Source organism: Polypterus senegalus, chromosome 11 (assembly GCF_016835505.1).
Source record: "Polypterus senegalus isolate Bchr_013 chromosome 11, ASM1683550v1, whole genome shotgun sequence".
In the NCBI taxonomy this organism is placed as follows: domain Eukaryota; kingdom Metazoa; phylum Chordata; class Cladistia; order Polypteriformes; family Polypteridae; genus Polypterus; species Polypterus senegalus.
The window spans coordinates 65,504,151-65,526,552 of record NC_053164.1 but is presented as its reverse complement, the minus strand read 5'-3'; the positions used below and the strand labels follow the sequence as shown (position 1 = coordinate 65,526,552).

Here is a 22,402-nt window from a genome sequence, read left to right as displayed (position 1 = left end):
AGGGGAATATTATAGTCAAGGCCAAAATTAATTACCAAAAAATTAATAGGGCTAGCTTTACAAATAGTGGAGTACATTAGCAGGACATTTTGGATGTAATCAATGGCTGTTTTTAAATAAAATATAGTAAAATTATGAGTTGTCTAGATTGAGCATTTTGTGATAACTAGGATAGAACTCAGGGTAGCAATCATCAAATCATTAGTTTCTAGTGATCATAATATAATATAATTTCACTGTGTTTTAGAAGCGCTAGAAACTAAAACAGTTAGGTTTAATTGTAGTAGGGCAAATTTTTAGCAGATGTATCAGCAATTAAATAAAATAAATTGGGATAGGGTTTTACATATAAAGACAGATGAAGATGTGTAGGGAAGATTTTAATATTTTACATTGTGAAGCCAATCCGGACACATACAGGCACAAGATAGGTTCTGCCACACTACACCCATTTATTTACAGTTCTTGTGCACATACACCAGCACCAAGACACAGTATGACACACCACAATAGTTCCTTCTCTGCCATCTGTCCATTCGCCTCCACTCCTCTTCAGGATTTGTCCTCTTCCAACTCTGTCCAAAGAATGGTGGGAACTGGCCCCTTTTTTAGAGGGCACCTGGAAGGAATAACATACATTTGGCTAAATAATGATGGGAATGAATCTTCTGGCCAAACAGGGCCCTGAAAATGTCCATGTGCCCCCTGGCAGTGGCCACGAGCCCCAGCAGGGTTGAGTTCCCATGCTCATGACCTGTGGCCCCACTGGAAACCAAGAGAGCTGCCCTCTGTCGGCCCGGGGGAGAAATTGTCCTGAAAATACTCTCTCCCCCAGTCCTTCCACACTTAGGGCATCCAGCCGCTCGCCACAACATACAGGACAAGTTTTCCCCAAAATACAGAAATCCAAATGGAAATTAACTTAAACTTTATTGCCAGACAACACAGTTGCTAGGATATTCTCTTGGTTTTACATCAACACACATAACAAGGGGCGGCACGGTGGTGCAGTGGGTAGCGCTGCTGACTTGCAGTTAGGAGACCCGGGTTTGCTTCCCAGGTCCTCCCTGTATGGAGTTTGCATGTTTTCTCCGGGTACTCTGGTTTCCTCCCACAGTCCAAAGACATGCAGGTTAGATGCATTGGCGTTCCTAAATTGTCCCTAGTGTGTACTTAGTGTGTGGGGGTGTGTGTGTGTTCTGCGGTGGGTTGTTGCCCAAAATCCACAATGATTTCTACTACTTTCAAGGAATTTTAGTTAAAATTGTTGAGGGTACACGAATAGACAGACTGATTCATCTCCCCCCTAATATAGCTCCTCATCCATATTTGTAATCATACCAATCAGGGTGGTGTCATCAGCAAACTTCAGCAGGTTACCAGAAGGGCCACTGGAAGTGCATACTATGGCGTGGAGAGGGGAACAGAGACAGAGCACAGACTTGAGGGGACCCTGGCTGATATTCACACATCTTCACTGTGTACCTATGTTCCTTAGGAAGTGAGAGATACTGTATATGGCATAGTCCAAATTCATACAGAGAGGTTTGCTATGGAGAAGCTCTGAAATCTATACACACAATTCTTGTGTAAGAAGATGAGGTGTCTAAATGCTGTAAGATGTAGTGAAGAGCCATGTTTAATGCATTCTTAACTAAATTGTTGGCATGGGGAGCAATCAGGATCAAAGAGAGAATTTGTGACAGATTTGAGATGGCAAAGAATCGTTATTATAGAGCTGTTATTTAGACAGAGACTATTTTACTTTTTAGGCACAAGGATGTTTGTAGTTTCTTTGAAACCAGCAGAGACTTTGCACTGAGCCAAAGACTAAGTGAAAATGTTTGTAAATAGATGTGCTAGCTGATCAGCACAATGTCTTAGTATGTAGGAAAAAATTATGTCTGGGCTGGGAGCATTATAACATTTTTGTCAAGAAGAGCAAGCAGACTTCTTGCTGAGAAATGTGTAAAGGGGATGTGCAGTTGGACTGTAAGAGAGATAAGTCAGATGGTTAGTTGTGGTGGAGGGGTGCTTTTCAACCTGAAATAAAAACTGTTCCACTGTTCAAACAGTTAAAAACATATTAGGAAGGCTTAAAGGCAGTTGAAGAAGCAAAAGATGACCCAAAGAGATACTTTCAGTATTGTAGTAAAATAACTATCAGGAAGGAGGTGAAATGTGTCAGGAACTGAAGGGTGGAGTTATAAAAAAGAAAATGCTCTTACATTTTTCTGATGTTTACATATGTGAAGAGGTTAATAACCTCCCGACAGCACCAGAAACTACTAAGGTGGTACTTAGAGACTTGGAAATTGTTATAGGAAGAATAATTAAATTGTACAGAAGGACTGTAGATTGAGGAAAAGTAAAGAGTCTTGATTAAAGGAATGTTCCTCCTAAACATTATTATGGACTTATATGTTACTTACATCTTGTAGTTTGTATTTGTGATAAAGAAAAAAAATAATCTCATGTTTGTGACCAATGCTGGCCAACTGCAAACTGGAAGGGTGCCAGTCCATTGTATGGTAAACACACACACACACACACATACACATATACATTTGGGCAACTTTAACAAAGGTCATTCATCTATGTTTAAACTTGTTGCAGTTTAGAAAGTTCAGTACATATGTACATGTTTTATATAGGTGGTAGTGGTAGTGCAGAGCTGTCATTCCTTCCTCACAGTGCCAGACCTCCACATGAAGTCTGCCTGTTCTTCCCAGGTATCTGCAGATTGTTTCAGTGAGTGTCAGTGAATTTACCCAGTCAAAAAATTGTGCTCAGCTCTTTCATTAACATATCCTCAGCAATGCATTTAAAAAATCAATAATTGATTTGTGGTCTTTTAATCTGCTCTATTGCACTCTCTGACTTTTTTTATTCTGTGTGCTGAAACCGCAGAAAAAGTGGCTTTTTAAACCTAAAACTTTTATTAAAAAATACAATGCAGTGTAATACAGTGAAACATATATGTGCCATTTTCATTACTGTATAGGTTTTTTTTGGCATTGGGTTGTCATAACTCCCACTTATGGCAGCTGCTGAAAGTACACAAATGAGCATGAAACACATCTTTACTTTAAGAAAATGATCAAGGACAAAAATTTCAATTTACTTTTGTTGTCACAAGCATGCTTCAGAAATGCACAAGGTTCATTTTCTTACTCCAAAGTATTTGGCTTCTCTTTTAATAGGACCGCATTACCCTTCAGTTCCATTACAAAGCGTAAGAGCAGGCTAGTCATTTTTTAAAATGTATAAAATATACTTCTTTATGGAATGCAGTTTCATGTGGCAAACTAATATATACAATGACTTTGAAGAAATAACTTCAGCTTGAAAAATATTAAACATCCTTTAAGACACCGAAGTACCTCTTGTTGCCTGGGTACATTTGTTTCATGGTGTATAATAATAATAATAACAATAATTCTTTAATTTACTTTTTTTCACTACTCAAAGTGCTTCAGTGAGTGGGGAGCCACTTCAATTGCCACTAATGTGTGGCATTCACCTGGATGATGCCACGGCAGCCATTTTTGCACCAGTACGCTCACCACACATGAGCTATTAGGTTAAGTGGTTAGAGAGATAGCCAATTATAGAGAGAGGATGATTAGGGGGCCAGAATGACTAGACCGTGGTGGGAAATTTAGCCTGGATATTGGGCTACACACTACTCTTTATGGAGGACACCCTGGGATCTTTTAGGGGTCATTCAAAGGATGGCACAATTTTAACAGCACAGTGTTCCCATCTCTGCACTTGAGCATTGGGATCCACATTCAGACCACAGGGAAAGGGCCCATGCTGGCCTCACCAACACCTCTTCCAGCAGCAACCCAAGCTTTTCCTAGATAGTCTCCCTACCAAGTACTGGCTAGGCCCAAACACGCTTAGCTTCAGGTGGTGTACCTTTTCTGAAGTGAATGTGGTATAGCTGCTAATTTAAAGTAAGAAAGCAAATATTTATGCATTTCTGAAATAATGACCCTTTTGCTATTTCTGGATGCATGTGTCCCATCTTTCATCTATATTTCTTCACTGATAGCAATCATTTTATCTGCTCTCCAAGAATTTGTTCTTTTTGTGTATGAATGGATTTCGTAATTGTGGTAACTGGTTTGGAACCATAAACAATACTTCTTCCTACTTCCTGGCTTACTGTGGTTTCACAAACACATGTTCAATTCCACATTAATAAATCAGATGGCTCATTGAATTATTTAACCATTGAGCTGGACGAAACAACTGATTTTTGTGTTGTTTACTCCACTGAACCCCTGTTCATGATGAACTTTTTGAAATTCTGTAAACTCTGTATGTTAAGTTCGGTTAATGTAATATACATGCAAAATTTCATTAACATCCATGCAGCTGTTTGCAGTAATGCATAGTTTTATTATTGTTGCCATGGAAATGAAATTTTGGTTTTGAACCCTTCCATACTCATTACAAATCTGTTTCATAAATGAACTTTTGAAAGGCTTTGAAGACCAGATTTTACATTGAATAAACAATAGCATACATGTACAATTTCGTTAAACTTGACTAACCTGTGATCCAAGCCCCCAGATCCCACTTACAACCACCATTCCTAATGAAATTTTTGAAATACCATGTATCCTGGATTTTAAGATTGGCTTTATGATATTTGCAAACTTTCATTAAGATCACAGTTTTTAGGTTGCCCCATTACAACACCACTCTTCAAAGCAATTTTTGAAAACCTATAGTTTATATTATACGGTGAACCAATGGCAACCTACAAGCCAAATTTTGTGAAAATCAACTTAGTCATTTTTGCATGATTGACAAACAATCAGACAGACAAACAAACAGACAAGATGCAATGTGAGGATTCAAATGAGGTCCATAGTTTGCAAAATTGATAAACAACATCAAACGTAGGCAAACAATTCAAAAGACAGAAGGTGTTACAATTTTATCCATATAGATTAACCAAAATTAGTTTGGACAAATGAAATTGATATATGACAGTAAAAAAGAAAAAGTGGTTGTGTTATCGTATTTCCCTCTAGTTACCCTATTTTCTTTAAGGATAAGTGTACTAATCAGATTTGTTACCAGGTTGGTGTGCTGTCACACATTAAGATTAACACACACATGCTATACATAGATATACACATACACACAGAAAACTCAACAGTGCCCTATTAATGGCACACACACGGCTGGTTTTTCTCTACTACTTTTAACCATACAAGTGCCCCATGAATAACACAAATTGTCACTCTCTTAGCATTTCAAGAGACTTACTTATTGTGAGCATGAATAACATACAATATTTTAAATATATCTCTGAGCTAAATATTACTTTAGTTTCTAGGAATATATTCAGACATACAAAGGGACAACATTCATGTCTATAGGCCACTTATCAACCAAGAATACCATACTTTACGTACTGTTACCTACTATTGGGTGGGGCTCACACCTCAGCCTTTAGTAAACCTTGCAGCATGGAGTGTATGACAAATGTCTAAGTGCTCCAGGTGGCCATAATAAAATTACCTTATTACCACAATCACTCTAAATATGAAGACAAATTATAGAAAGCTAAAAGTAGCATGGTATTTATTACATGAATAATAACACCCAATAGAACAAGGAATCATCTATACTAATAAAAGGCAAAGCCCTCACTGACTGACTGACTCATCACTAATTCTCCAAGTTCCCGTGTGGGTAGAAGGCTGAAATTTGGCAGGCTCATTCCTTACAGTTTACTTACAAAAGTTGGGCAGGTTTCATTTAGAAATTCTATGCGTAATGGTCATAACTGGAAGGTATTTTTCTCCATTTACTATAATGGAGTTGAGCTCAAAAGCCGTGGGGGGCGGAGTTTCGTGTGACATCATCACACCTCCCACGTAATCACGTGAACTGACTGTCAACGCAGTGCGTAGAAAACCAGGAAGACCTCCAAAAAGCGCTTAAGAAAACATGCATTATATAATTGAGAAGGCAGCGAAACAATAAGAAGCGAGCGAGTCACATATACTACCATATTCATGAGTGCTGCTACTTCGGAAAGAAAGCAAGGTGTAAACCTAAACTTTAAATTAAGTTCATAGACAGGCTGCCGCTGGCGTTTCTCATGGCCACGGGTAATGCGGGATACAAGTTTAATGAGAGGACGCAGGATATAAACGAGAGTTTTGATCACTTTGTAACTAAGTTAAAATTGCAGGTGAAGGGGTGTGCTTATGCAAATTCCGAGAGACTGTGTTTGTGGGGAATTGACAGTTAAGGCGGGTGGGGGAGTCACGTCATCATCTCCCCTCCCATTTACCTCATTTCGCTCTGAGCTTGCTCCGCGGCTAATGCCGTCTTTTGAAGCAACTTCGTCACACTGCCACCAAATACTCACAGAAAAATCCACAAGTTAATACACACGCTGTCTCTAGAGTTTCTCCACACTGAATCCTCCAGGCACTACTTACAAAAGGTTACATTGACAATCGTGTTACGTTATTTTTAAAATCTTTCCTTTTCTTAGCACAAGCACAGCTGAGAAGCTTCAATGCATGTGCTCCATAACGCGTTAAAAATAATGCATTTAATCACACTTTGCATTACAAGCAAAGGGGAACTTTTGTCAATGCATGATTTCCTGGTACACCGATTACATTGATCAGCGCATCCCGATTCATTTTACGCTCGCACCCTTTTGGTTTGAGAAGAAGTAATGAAAAATATGAGGTTAACACAGAAAAACAGATCACCAATTCAAGCTTTATGAATAATCGATTCGCCATCAATAATTGTTTTGGTAAAGCCACACTCAGTGTAATCCTCCTTCCATTTTATAATTTTTCCGCCACTAGCCATGATTAAATGAATGGTAAAAAAGTAAAAGCGAAGCGAGGGTGACTTATTTAGGCAGGCATATATATGACAGCAACACTCATGACAATGTCAATCATGTTATGTTATTATTAAAATGTTTCCTTTTCTTTTTCATTACTTCTTTAACACACTACTTCTCCGCTGCGAGGCGCGGGTATTTTGCTATATATATATATATATATATATATATATATATATATATATATAAATGACCTCCAAAGAGCGCTGAGACTTTTGATATTGTGAACGTGTCTGCAAAAAGTGGCGTCTCCTGCCCTGCAAAAGTCGAGCAGCCGCGCGCATAGCTGTGCCGGCCTTTGAGACACTGACTGCGCTTCTGCCTTAAGTCAAAGTGAGCACTTTTAATTTTTTTCATCCTCCCCCTGAGCTATAGCCCAGACAAGTGCAAACATGGGACCCCTTTTCTACACCGCGGCAAACTAATATTAAGGCGATTTCTTTTGCACGTATACGATTATGAGGTCATCAGCTCGGATTATGAAGACACGCACACGAGTGGAGGACTGACAGTGCCATCACAGCCGATTAATGGCAGGGACATCTCACCAGTCTACACAAGACCCACTGCCACTGACCCCAAAAGGCGATCATAACATCAGCGAGCACATCTCTCTATACTATATAAAAGAAAAAGGCAACTTTCCTTTCTTTACACCTTTTTTCCTTTTATCCCAAACCAAAGCCTTTCTCTCTTAACACTACAGAGGACACAAAACTAATTTTCTTTAATTGCTGGTAATGACGGTAAGGCACATCACCAGAGGCAGAAATTTGAACGTTCACATAGAAAATGTAATTTCTATACCACAGCCGTCGTGTAGCGCCTTTCAAAAGGGATCTACTACCGAGAGATGATCCATATACATTTTAGCTGCTGTTAGTACTACTTACCTGTTGTGTTACACAATCTTTAAAATGTAGTTTACTCGCAACCACTCCAGTAGTGCTCAATGTACCTGTACTTCTTAAAACGTTAATGTTTTACTGTTTAATAACTTATAGACTATATTTTATTATTTTCCCCTTGCACTCAGTGACCAAAGCTATACACACACATATAGACGCATACATATTTGAAACACATATATATACCTGTGTGTATGTTTGTATGTATGTGTATATATATATATATATTGTAATGGATGGCCGGCCATTTATCCCGGCCAATACCCCCAAGCCGCCAGGGGGAGACCTCCTTGCAGCGAGGAGGTCCCAGAAGACCAGCAGGGCATCATGGACATTGGAGTTTTTATGCAAAGCCCTGCTGGATGCCGTGGGGGCCACAGGAGGGAGCTGCAGGGAGGACCGAGGGCTTCTTCAGTGCCCTGTGACCCGGAGGGTCGTCACAGGAAGAGCGACGGACTTCCAGGTTGAAGAAAGGGACTATTTACCCTGACCCGGAAGGGAAAAGGACTTGTGGACTATTGGGCAGAAACACTTCCAGGTCAGGGATTATAAAAGGACTATGGGAACTCCCAGACAACGAGCTGAGCTGGGTGGAAGGGTGGCAACGTCTGGGAGCTGGAGGATTGGTTTATTGTGTATTATTGTGATTTATTGGTGATTTATGAGTATTGTGGAGGAGAGTGTGCTTTGTACACTGTGGCAAGAAAATAAAGTCAACTTGAGGACTTTTACCTGGTGTCTGGAGTCGTGGACAGGGGTTCAAGGGAGTGAGGGCGCCCCCTATCGTTCACATATATATATATATATATATATATATACACACACACACATACATACATACATACATACATACATACACACACACACACACACACATATATATAATTTGTGTGTGTGTATGTATGTGTGTGTATATATATGTATATGTATATATATGTATATATGTATACAGGTATATGTATATATATATTTGTATATATATATATGTATATATGTATATATGTATATATATGTATATATGTATGTATATGTACAGTATATATGTATATATGTATGTATATGTATATATATATGTATATATATATATATAAATATATGTGTGTATGTCTACAGTATATATATATTGTGGAGGACTGCCGGCTTCTCATGCCGGTCCTCACCCCCAGGCCGCCAGGAGGAGCTCTCCTGACAGCAGGATAGTGCCCCGAGGTCCAGCAGGGCCTCATGGACTTTGTAGTATTTATACACAGCCCTGCTGGATACCTTGGGGGCCACCAGGAGTCGCTGTGGGGGGCTTATGGGCTCTTTTGTGCCTTATGACTCGGGAGTACGTCACGGTCACGTGACGGGAAGGAACAACGTGCTCCAGTATTGAAGTAAGGGACTGATTGCCCTGACCCGGAAGGAATAAGGAACTGTGGACTGTTGGGTCAGGGGCTATAAAAGGGCGGTGCCTCAGTCCAGACAACGAGCTGAGCTGGGAGGTAGAGGAGCAAGTGTCTTGGCGAGGAGGAGAGAATATTTGGTTTATTGTAGTTAGTAGTGATTGAATGAGTAGTGTGGAGGGTGCTTTGTGCACATTGTTAGTAAACAATAAAGAGTCTTGGACTTTTACCTGGTGTCTGGAGTTGTACCTGAGGGTTCAAGGGAGCACTAGCGCCCCCTACTGCCACAATATATATATATATGTAGACTCAAACCCATTATGACAGCAGCAATCCAAGCTGTGAGAAAACAGTGAAAAGGAGGCGTGTCAGACGTTGTGGTACATTTTCTGATGCAGCTAGACGAAAACAACTTCGTGACGCTGCCGCCAAATACACAAAACAATTACTTTGACAATCATGTTGCATTATTTTTAAAATGTTTCCTTTTCTTTTTCATAACTTCTTTAACACACGACATTGCTGAGAAGCGCAGGTATTTTGCTATATATATATATATCACAGCGACACTCATAACAGTGACAAAACAATTACATTGACAATCATGTTACATTATTTTCAAAATGTTTCCTTTTGTTTCTCTTTCCTTCTTTAACGCACTACTTCTCCACTGCGAAGCGCGGGTATTCTGCTAGTAGAAAATAAGATTGATAGTAAAATCTGGATATAGTCTTTAGGAAAAGCTTACAGAAAAGTAAAGATGTCAAGGATGAATGTCCCAGGGTGGCATTGATCTGGCACTCGACGTTGTTCATTAGATGCTTTGCTGATCAGATGAAAGCGGTCGCATATGGCTGGTGCCCTCTCCTGATGCTGTTCTCGCTCTCCTTTGACATTGCTTTGTCCTCTTCTGAAGTTGCTCTTCAGACGAGGCATATTTATTATAAAATTCTACGCAGGGGTTTTGCAACATGTGATTGTTAGATATTCCGATTGGCTGGCTGTCAACATGATGAATAAATTAACCCAGACTCTTTAATCTATTTGAGTATGTCTGTTTTTTGAGTATGTCTGTCAGTTAAGTTGGTCTGCATTTTTGTAGTAAGCATGTTAGTATATATTCGAGATTTCACATCAAGTCATTTGACATGTCCATGCTGTGTTTGGATTATGAAGGAGGATGATCCATCTTCTTTGAAGCATTAAATGATGCAAAGTAAGAAATTTGAACAGATGAAGTAATTTCTTCTCAGTGACAGTAAATATTATATTTTATTTAAATATCAGAGTCAATTAATTGCACCATGAAACACAGCTTAAGTTCTAGATAGCCATCACTGTGTCACATCATGTGAAAGCCGCTACCTTTTTAATTGTACATACATTTTAAAAAGCAGTGGCAGCAATGTCACTCCATTGTCAGTTGTACTTCTTCACACTCCCAGAGTCATAGCATGTTGTTCCTGTGTATGTTTCCCATGGCACTGTACTGTTCTCATGCATTTTAAAAATATGTACATTAGGTTGAATAGCAACTGGAAATTCAAACAAGATTACATTATGGGCATACTCACTCATTACAAGCTAATTTGTTAGCAGTCCATTCTTCCATTCTTTTGAAATTTCACAAGTTGTGATTTCTGCAAAATTTACTAAATATGTATGTCACACTGCATTTCTGTCTCACAAAGGATCATGCTTCTTACCTTGAAATGATAGCTACAGTAGCCCAACAAGAGTGACTGTCACAGAGCAGCAACAGATACTTTTTTAAAGAAAAGAAACAGAAACAAAGAATATCAGAGAATATCCAGAAGGGTGTTGCTTCATACAGTCAATGTTTGGCAAAGCCATTGGCAAATTACAAAAATTTGGTAATTTGATACTGAATACACATCCTCAAATCTAATCATGTTGCACCTCTCTAATAGCCATTTGCATGTGACTCATCTATATACAGTACATAAAATAAAAAGTTGTTTGGATGACGGTTTGTTGGTTTGCCAATGCCTCAAAAACAGCGGAATTGATTGTCACTAAATTTTGTATGTGTGTTGCCATTGGTCCATCTTAAAATACAGGCTATATGGCATATTGGGAAGAAAGATTGTAATGGGATGGTGGCAACCCAAAAAATCAGCACCAACATAGGGAAGACATTGTCATCAGCACACACAAACTTTTTTACCAGCCAAAGTAGGACCTCCTCTAAGTCCACAGGTGCATTATTTTCTACTCAACTAATAATAGTTTCATTGTCTCATTGATTACTTCTTTTATCTAGAAATAGTTTTGTCTCATTGTGGGGTGAGCTTAACCATGTTGAATTTCCAAAAGATGGTTTCTCCCCATTTTTTTTTTATTCGAGGAGGTGCTCCAGCTAGTAATTTCTAAATGAAAATTTTAAAAAAATCATAAAGCTTTTTGATTTTTAAAATTACAGCAAAGTTGTACACAAATTAATTAAGTATATTTGAGATATGCAAAATCAGGACATCACAATATAAAAAAAATCTCATTTACTCTTCTATTAAAATGCCATGGCAAATTAGGAGGACCTATATTACTTTGTTCTCTTTTAAACACCGTCTCTTTATATTTTGTGTATTCACAGAAACTATCAACATAAGTGAGAGATATGTTTGGATAAATAGCACAATGAACTGGAAAAGCGCTCAGAACTACTGTCGAGAGAAGTACAAGAAGGACCTGGTCAGTATAAGAAATGAGAGTGAAAATCAGGAGATAATGGAGAAAGCACAAGGCAGTCCCTTCTGGATTGGTCTGTTCAACAACCCTTGGAAGTGGTCTGATGGAGAGAATTCAACATTTCAAATCTGGTCACATAAGCAGCCAGATAATTATTGTCATAATGAAGCATGTGTGGAGATTTTGTCAGATGGAACATGGAATGATGCTTTCTGTGGGAAAATGAACTACTTTTTCTGCACTAACAGTAAGGTTCTGTATAGTGTTTTTAGTTATTACAAAAATATTTCTCATTTAAAGATTGTTTGCAATGAATACAGATTTAAGGAAAGGAGGAATAATCAGGTTAATAAAATAGTCAAGTTAATATTTACATTATTGTAAATATGCTTACATTGTTTCTTAGAGTCTAAAGTGACCACACCATTCGACTTGGTGAATTATTCACTGTCATGGCTTGATGCCCAGAGGTACTGCAGAAACAACTACACAGATTTGATGACGGTGGAGAGCCAAACAGAAAATCAGAATCTGAAAACTCCACATGATAAAAATTATTGGATTGGTCTCCGCCGTGAAAATGATAACTGGCAGTGGTCAAACAGAAGCCCCCTCACATACACAAACTGGAAACGAGAGTTTTCATGTGCAGTGCTCCAGTCAGATGGTTCTTGGAATGATTCAGACTGCAGTGAAGAGAAACCTTTCATGTGCTACAACGGTGGGTATTTTGTAATCCTATTAATGTCACCTTTAAAGCCTCTATGACATCATAGTAAAGGAAGATTGCAAAAGAATAGATTTAAAACAGTAATTTATTCTTTTATTATTTCTCTCTTAAAATCTACATCAGCTGCTAGATCTATTTATTGGACAAACATTTTTTCAGAAACAAATTTTATAAATGTAAATAATTGTACAGTGCTTTTCCTGTGTTCACACTCATAGTTGCTTTTATTTAAATAAGTTTGACAGTTTACAAAATCCAGTTAAATGCTTAAAGGGCATTCATTAATGTTTTCCATTGATCAGGTTAATATATTGAATTTAAATTTGCATCTGTATAATTTTACTGAGGAATCACTTAATATAATAAGGTTTTACAAATAAAACACTCTTAATGAATAACCACATATTACCTGAAAAAGAGATAATTTACATAAATAAACCATAAGTGGTGTGAGCTGAAGTGGCAAATGTAAGAAGATGTAAGTGTCCCAGTTCAATACAGAAGTTTGACATCTGTTAGTTGGCGAGGTCCAGCACAGACCTACCTAGTAAACATAGTAAACTTTCAAACTGAACAACTCTGAAGATTTGATTTGATGCACACAAATTGGTGGGCTGTGTTCTGAAAGTAGCACAGCAGCATTTTATGGCATATTCTACATATTTGGCTTTGGGCTGGGTGATCAGGCACTCTAATGGCACATGAATTTGCACCACCATTGCTGCAATGGGATAGCATGTCTGTCGATGCAGACCTTCTCTGGAAAATGGGAAATGCAGTGTCGTTGTCCTCAGAGTCTGTCTGCTTGAGTGACGTGTCCTAGGTATTGTGTGCTGAGGTTTCACAAGTGTGCAATCAATTATATGATTTGATGAGGGATCACTCACCTCCAGAAGCAGCCTGTCTCAAATGTGATGGCTTACATTTTTCAGTTAATAAATAGTGGATTATTTTACCTTGAAAGTACTATACTTTCTTTGCCTGAGAGATGTCATAAATGAAGAACCAGCTGAGCCAGTGGCTTTGCACACTAACAGAGGACCTGGAGAATGAGTGACTTTGAAAAATAAGCTTCTAAAGTGGTAACTGCTGGAACATATGTGTCAGCAGAGCACTCTTGTTTCTTCACCCAACTATAAATGTTTCCTCAAATGCAGTGGGGCCATAGTAACTAAGGTTTTGAAACTTAACCTAAGAATGATATCTGTCTAATTCCCAGGTTCAAGTCAATTTGGGACCCTTACAGTAGATCTTTGAATACCAGGCTCAAACAGTAGAAAGCTGACACACTCAAAACAGCCAAGCAGGATTCTCACAATGATCAGGTTCATCAGCTAAACCATGCTTCTACCTTTACTGAACATTTATGAATATAAATGAATTCATGGGTTTCAATTTAGTCCTTCTCACTCTTTGTGGATTTTGCATATTCTCTCCATGTCTGTTTAGCGTTTTATTCATGGACTCTAGTTTTTTTCCCCACATGCTAAAGACATGCATGTTTGATTAAGTGGTGAGAACTGCCAGTTCTACTGTGATCAAGGATGGGGCTCCTCATAAGAATGGTGACCCTTCCAGTGTTGGTTGCATCCAATGCTGTCATGCTAGAATCTTACCAGTAAAACAATGATCTGGATTAAGTGTATTTGATATGAAGATGGTTATTAGCATGCTGCACCTGTAAGAATTTAACTGGAGTCCATGATTAAGAGAGGGGGAGATTGAACAGAGCAAAATACTGTAAGGGATATTAAACAGAAGGAAAGTGAAAAGTTAGAATCATGGCTGAGCCAGTGCTGCTGCAGAGAGGAGGGCGGCAGTCAGGAATGGGGCCCTGAGAAAAACGAGCAGTCGATGGTCACAGGGCCTGGTTACTGCTGCTAAGGGTACTAGGAGGAGGAGTGTCCAACTGCTCCAGTGGGAACCTGTTGAAGGCAGAGGGATGGTGGCAGGAGAAAGGAGTAGGGTTCACAGGGTGATACGGTCACAAGCCAATAAAAAAAATGGCTATGCTTGTTGTTATGCATCTTTGCTCTCTGAGTAGACCTTGATGGGCGAGCAGCAGAGATGTGGTTTCTAGAGGAATGTACTGTGGCTCATGAGAGTTTTACTTGACGGACTTTAATTGTGTTTTTAACCTGTTTCTGGATGTATTTATTTATGGGACTTTTAACCTCCAATTTTAGAATAATTTTTATGGATTATTTGAACACTGTACTTTTTTCACCTTTTTTTGTGAATAAAAGCACTGAGCACTGATTTGCACTAACCGTTGCATGTGAGGTATCCTCATTGTCCAGTCCATCCTCGGACATGACTATTGACTATGAAGGAAGCAACTGAACAAAATCTCTCTTTATGCTGATAATATTGTGCATTGATCCATTTTATGGGGGTCTGCTGGAGCCAATCCCAGCCAATACAGGGCGCAAGGCAGGAAACAAACCCCTGGGCAGGGCGCGCCAGCCCACCGCAGTGTTTGGTATCTACAGTTCTTTAAATCGCATTTTATAAAAGAACAGAATTTTTGTTTTTTGATTTATGACGAACATATTTTAAAATAATTAAACAAGTGAAAATGGCATGTGCAAAAATATTAGTTCCCTTAATCCAATATTTTGCAGCACAGCTTTCGGAAGCAATAACTGCTGTCAAGCACTTTCTACATTTCTGAGTTAGATTTCTACATTTTTGAATTGATTGTTTGGCCCACTCTTCTTCAATTCACTTAGATTTGACAGATGCCTTCTCCCAATTGCAACTTTCAGCTTTTTCAGGAGATCAGGACTCATAGCAGGTCACTTCAGAATGGTACAGTGTTTTTTCTTCTTTTCTTGAGTACTTTTTGAAGTATGTTTTGGTTCATTAACTAGTTGGAGGACCCCTGACCTAAAGATGATTTCTACATTTCCCACCAAAATGCCCTGATAATCTTCTTATTTTGCTGCTCCCTGCACAGGCTGAAAGAAGCTGGAAAAGCAACCTAAAAACATCATTAAACCTCACTTTTCACGGTAGGGATGGTGTTCTTTTCTTTGAAAGTTTCATTTTTTTACTGTGAATGGAGAGTTGGTATGGTTTACTGAAAAGCTCTCATTTTGTTTTGTCTATTTAAAAGGACACTCTCTCGGATGTATCATGGCTTAACAATCTGCATTATGGCAAACTGCAGAGTCTGTTTGTGTTTCTCTTATAGAAGTGGGGTCTTTTCAAGGTTTTCTACTATGGATTACAATTTAATCCAGCCATCGATGAATTGTGTGACTTGAAACTATTGTACTTAGAGTTTGGAGGACAGAGTGGACATGTATTGACGTTTTCCTTGGTTCCCATCATTCATAGTCTTTATGAGTCACTTTTTCTTGTGCAGTCACATCTACAGATGTCAGCTAAAATCACATGGGACCAAAACCTCTTGATAATATTGGCAACAGTGGTCACAAGAACATTAAAATGTTTGAAGAGGGTCTTGTCACCTTTACATTGACCATGCTTGACTGTTACTATCTATCTTGCCTCCTCTGCCTTTTCCTCTCTTTCCCATGTTTAGTGTAATATAAAAAATTTGTGTGAGTTTCATCTCCATTTCAACTTGTCGAATGAGTGATTATAAGATTAAAGACACTTGTGAAAATCATTGAAAGTCAATTAACCTGATGGAAGGATCACTACGGGACAATTATTTCCTATAACTTGCAAAGGGTCCAAACATTTTATCCTTGTCAATTTGGAATATCATTGTGGAATAAACAAGATTCAAGTTCTTTTTATGGCTTTTATGTTTTGTTCCACTGGACACTAAGGAAATTCAAGATGGGATGATCTTTTCATTTCAATACTTATCAAGAAGAATGGTGCATTATTTGAGTAAAAGGGGGGTTACAGGGTTTGTGCTTGCTTTGAAACCTAGGCTCCAGCCTTCCTCTATTTCCTTCTTTAGAATTAAATAATTTAAAAAATGACATAACAAGACAATATTTTTGGGCACATCTGTATGAAAAAATTTATCAACTGACTTTCTTGTAAGATTATAGGTGTTAGAAATAAATTTAACATTATATTTCAGCCAGGGTTCCTCCCCTGGATAGGGTTCAAATCTTTGTTTTTGGTCCTTTTTGTTAATTTTTGAGTCATTAACATCATTGTTGATGATTCTTTTATTTATTATCTGCTTTGTTTTATATGCCTGTATATGGCGGGATCACCTGCTCATCACTTCCAGGGACTTCCCTCAACCCAATAAAAGAGGGATTCCTACAGTCCGTGGTGGTTTATTTATATGTGCTAGGGAGCTGTGAGTTTACTTGTGTTATTTTTCTTCCGTGCGTACACTTTTTTGCACTTTGTTGAACATTTTTGACATTGTTTTTTTACTGAATTGGAACTTAGTTTGTCTTTGCTGGGAACTCATTTATGCTTTTTGTGCTCTTTAGAAATTCATGGTGTTACTGAGCATTATTGTGAGTAGCAAACCTTTTTTATTTTATAAAGATTCTATGTGGTGCTCTGCTGCTAGCCAGGGTTTTTAAATGGGATTTTCCCCCCACACCCCCACCCCCAGTGGGCATTTTTGGGACTTACATGCTTTGAGACTCCTAGTCAGAACACCTAACATTTATCACAATAATATTATTAAATTATTTAGAGTAATACCAGATGGGACAACATTCAGTCATAAAAATTCTACTGTTTTTATTTCTAAGATCTTTTTAAATTATAATACAAACTGCGAAGTTCAGAGTAAATTGAAGCCTTACAGAGCTCCAGGAAGTGATTTAATTAAGTAAAGGGTCCTTAAAGAATAATTTGGGGAGCTGTCAGGAATCCTGTGTCAGCTTTTCAATTGCTCCCTGGAAGAGCGCAGAGTGCCAACGCTTTTGGAAGAGACTCTAAAGTCCCAGTCCTAAAATATAGTATTAAATGATAATCATTCAATGGCACTTGTATCACTTTTAGCAAAATGCTTGAAGTCGCTTGTTCTTGCCTTACTTTACAGGTTTGTTCCGCTTTGGATCCATTGCAGTTTTCATACACAGAATCAATCAGTGGGGGATGCAGTCATGTCTGTTCCTTATGCCAGTTACAGTATATACCCTTGGAAAACCAAACCCTTTTATGAAAATAATGTTTGTTAATTTTAATTTAGCCTTTAACAGCAAGAAGCTGGATATCCTTTACAGTATATTACAGAAGTTATAGGTGGACTCCTATCTCACCCCATAAGATATGCTCATTAGTTTTAGGAAGAATGATGAACCAGTACAACCACTGGTTCTTAATGGAGAAGAAGTTAAGAGAGTTAGCAGCTTTAAATATCTGGGAACCATATTGGATAACTTTAATGAACACACTCAATATATCTACAAATGTGTCAACAGATTTCAAGTAGCATTCTAAGGAGGTACCATACATGGCATATTCCTGGACTGATTTGGGGGACTGTCTGTATCTAATAAAAATTAACTTGGGAAAATAATCCAGTTGGTGTCTACCACCGGTGGACAATAGTAATTAGGGCTTCAAGAACTGAAAATGAAAATGAAACACATGATAATAATATCAGACCAGCATTTGTCTGGGGACAGATCATTTTAAAAGGTTAAATTTAATAAAATGTAATGTAGTGAGAAGTCAAGCAAAATGACACCTTTTATTGGCTAACTAAAAAGATTACAATATGCAAGCTTTTGAGGCAGCTCCGGCCTCTTCTTCAGGCAAGATGTTAATACTAAATTAACAAATCTAAAAAGTTAAATGTATTCCAAATTTTTATTTTAACAGAAACTGAATACAATCACACTTATATTTGGATAAATAAGAGTATGAACTGGACCAGAGCTCTGAACTACTGTCAAAAGACCTACACAGACTTGGTCAGTATAAGAAATGAGAGTGAAAATGAAGAGATAAGGAAGAAAGCACAAAACATGCCTTTCTGGATTGGTCTATTCAAGAATTCCTCCAAGTGGTCTGATGATGAGAAATCAACATTGACAAATAACAGCAATCAATCACAATTATTAGACAACGAACAGCATCCTGAAAATTGCACTGAGGTTAAAATTAAAGGATGTTGTGTTATAACTCAATACAGTACAGAGAAGCACTTAATTTGCTCCCAGGGTAAGTGTCACATTTTTTGTTTTGTCCAACTATCTTTCAAGAAAGAAAAAGGAAATCTTAAGTAACATAACTAAAGATATAAACTTACATTACATTACCATCATCATATTGTTAGTATCAGAAGTTTGAAGTATTTATTAAAACATTTTAAAATGTATACTCTAAGACATAGTGAAAGCATCTGTGTAAAAGGAAATAGAAACACTTGTATTAGATCTAATCAGACCGTTTAAGGCTTTGCTCTTCTACAACCCAAGGGCAGCCTAGACGACAACAACAACAACAATAACGTCATTTATTTATATAGCACATTTTTTATAGAGAACAGTGTAGGTCAAAATACTTTACCAAACGTTAAAGAAAAACAGTTAAACAAGAAAAGAAAAACAATTAAGATTAGGCAATAATATTAAAGTATAAGTGACAAAAAAGGTAAGGTCAGATGGCCAGTAGGACAGAAAAAAAAATAAAACTCCAGTTAGGCTGGAGAAAAAGTAAAATCTGCAGGGGTTCTATGGACAAAAGACTGCCCAGCCCCCCACTGGGCATTCTACCTAAAACGCATGTTCAAAAATCAATCCTCTTTGTTTTCAGGATTCACAAGATAGGATTTGATGAAGTTAGTCTTGTGGACAGCTAAGACACCTGTCTTCATTCCATTATCACAGGGGGCTACATTATGCTTCGATCAGGTGGTGACTGTCTTTTCTAGGATTTTAATAAAGAAAGGCCAGTTAGAAATTAATCTGAAGTTGTCAAAAAAAGGAATGAGGATTATTTTTTTAGACAATAATAAGCATTGTATAAAATAAACACATAGAAAACAAAGGGTTCTGAAAACATAAACTCACAACAAGCATACATTTAAAAACTTTTACTTTAAAAAAAACTAACTTGGTATCACAAAAAAAAGAAGTCTATTTGAGGCAGGAGTGCTAAGCATTTCACCATGATGGCAGCCAGCATCTAATTGTGTTTTTCATTTATTTTCCTCTTAAGAATGTGGCCTTGTAATAAAAAGACAGATATGGCTAAGAAGGGATTAGTGTCATTTGTAATCTTGGGACATTTGAAAACTTTTAAATGGTCTGAATGAATTCACAAGGAGCAGCACATGTGGTATTGGGTCACCAGCAATGTGGCAACAATAAAAAAAAGTCTGAATTAGCATAAGCCACTCTAATTTGGGGTGTTCATAAGAAATGTAATGATTTATTTCATGAGGTAGAAGTGTATCATATACAAAAATAGTTGTGTCAGATATTTGAAATATTAAAATGTGTGCTTCAATTTAAATGTTTAAAGTGTAAATATTTTTGATCATAATAAAAATGTGTCTTCTGTCACCCTCTGATAGAGGTCCGTAGGGGGCTACTGTAGATGCCTAGTAAAGGATCAGAAATGTCAGAAACCAAAACTAACATCTTATTCATAATCACTTACCTTGTAATAGTCTCAAATGATATCCCACATGTTTATATTTGACAGTTGTCATTTTTCACCTCCCGGGAGTGGCTCTTAGAGGGACAGATCCACAGGTAAAGAATCAAATATCAAAAATGTATTCATGATCAACACCCTCCAAATAGCATGAAACAACAGTCCACATGCCTACATTACAGATCTCCATGTTTTCAAGGTTTTTTTTTAAAAAGAAGTACCTTTGACCTCTCGTATCCTATTAGGGTGTGACCCTCTAGGGTACGTTGATGTGGAATGCACAATCTTTAAGTCCTTCTGATAATTTTTTCTGAGAACACCTATTGGTTTACTCTATCCTAAGGGCGTAACTTCCTGCACAAATCATGGTCCAAAAATGTACTAAAATGAAGGCATGTTTGGGATGTCCCCTCAAAAATAGGGGGAATCCCAAAAAGTTTGATGTCTTGTATAAGTAGACATCAAAATGAGACAAAAGGTATATCATAAGTATGGGTGAGTCAAGAGGTGGTGGACAAAAAAAAAAATTTAAATAACTTCAGAACATTCATACATAATTCTTATGAACACAAAAAAATACTTTGTTATTGATTAGATCTTTTGCATCCAAATTGAAATGTACAGTATAATAAAGTAGTATTACTAGTCTGTGTATGATTTTTTTTTAATTTATGGTAATATATGCACTGTTTTGTTTTTTTGGTAGTTGGCTGGAATTTGACCTTAGTCAACGACAGTTCCACTTGGGAAGAGGCTGTGGACTACTGTAGAAATAAGAACTCCAACCTCATCAGGATTTCCTCAGAGATGGAGCAGAATATAATAGCTACATTAGTAAATACCACCAATTCATCCAATGTGTGGCTGGGACTAAGACAAAGCCGTGTGTTTGGATTCTGATTCTGGATAGATGAAACGTCCTTGAGTTACCAAAACTGGACCAGTGGTTCACCCACACAGATCTCTTCCTCCAACCATTGTGCTGTCATCTCTAAAGATAACAACTTCCTTTGGACTTCCGTTTCTTGCTTAAAGAAACACCCCTTCATTTGTAGATCTCCTTTGATCAACAATTAAAATTGTCTCTTACTTGGTTTTTACATTTCTGATTTTACTTATTTAATGTTAAATCAGGTTTCAACAATGGTGTACTTTCTTGAGTGTTGTCTTACTTTACCTCTAATATTGCAGAACCAGGCTGTTATCCTTGAGTATAAGGTGGTGCCATTCTCTAGACTACAATTTCATCTGGTTCATTTCTGTCTTGCACCTTGTTCTGTTTAGATGCACTCCAAGCCGAAGCACCTGGATCAGAAAATAAATAAATATGTATTTTAAAGGGGAACAGATACTTTTTAGTAACTTTTAATAGTCAAAGCCCCCCTTCCAAAAATAGCAGTATGACACAATGCAGCCATTTTCATAAAAATATCATCAAAAAAGAGAGGACAAGTGTCATCAGTGGACTAATATTGAGATGGTTGAAAAGGCAGATGCCAAAAATCTAAGTTCCAGGTGTTCACTGTGCCAGAAATTGCCAAACTGTTCCCCAACACACCTCATCAACCTGTCAAGAAGCAGGACTCTTGTATTTAAGCAATCTTGAAAACATGCAATCCATTTATCTTTCAGAGTCACTGTAGGCAGAAGAATCGTCTGATTTTGATACAAGTAACTGATCCCTTTAATTTGCAAACGTTCATTTAATGAATTAACATAATAAATTATATATGCCTGCTGCTTATGACATCAATTTTTGCAACTTTATTTACATCTTAATTTTAAAAATGCATATACTTAATATTATGTACGAAGCATTGAGATATTTTTGAATTCCTTGTCTAAATGTGAACCATTATATAAGTCATACTTTTATTCTTCATGCTTTTCTATTCTTTGCATTCCATGGTAAATAAATGTAACTGCTTGTAACTGTTCATATTTATATTAACATTAAACTTTATTTTAATATTTTCTCCATTCATTAAATAAACCATTAATGTCACAATTTAAGCCCTTGTTGTAAGTGAACTTACATTATACTGTTTCGCATTCATAAAGAGCTGAAAAAATATTGCTCTGAAATAAGGTTCATAACTTAGTGTATTTTGTCCAAACAATTTATAAATCATTATACTCCATATGAACATTTTAATTTTAAATTCACTTGAACCACTAAAGTTACCAATTGTTGTCTTAATCATTT

The 22,402-nt window shown here is 37.4% G+C and overlaps 1 protein-coding gene across 1 annotated transcript in view; it reads left to right on the top strand.

The window, feature by feature from the left end:
- Positions 1 to 21,199, top strand: part of LOC120539114 (macrophage mannose receptor 1-like) — a 47,327-nt gene extending 26,128 nt beyond the window's left edge. Inside the window, exons 5-8 of the mRNA XM_039768885.1 lie at positions 11,809 to 12,150; positions 12,310 to 12,624; positions 18,415 to 18,756; positions 20,903 to 21,199. Coding sequence (XP_039624819.1) covers positions 11,809 to 12,150; positions 12,310 to 12,624; positions 18,415 to 18,756; positions 20,903 to 21,096 — 1,193 coding nt within the window. The 3' untranslated portion in view covers positions 21,097 to 21,199. The remainder of the gene's footprint in view (positions 1 to 11,808; positions 12,151 to 12,309; positions 12,625 to 18,414; positions 18,757 to 20,902) is intronic.
- The last annotated feature ends 1,203 nt before the right edge of the window (positions 21,200 to 22,402 follow it).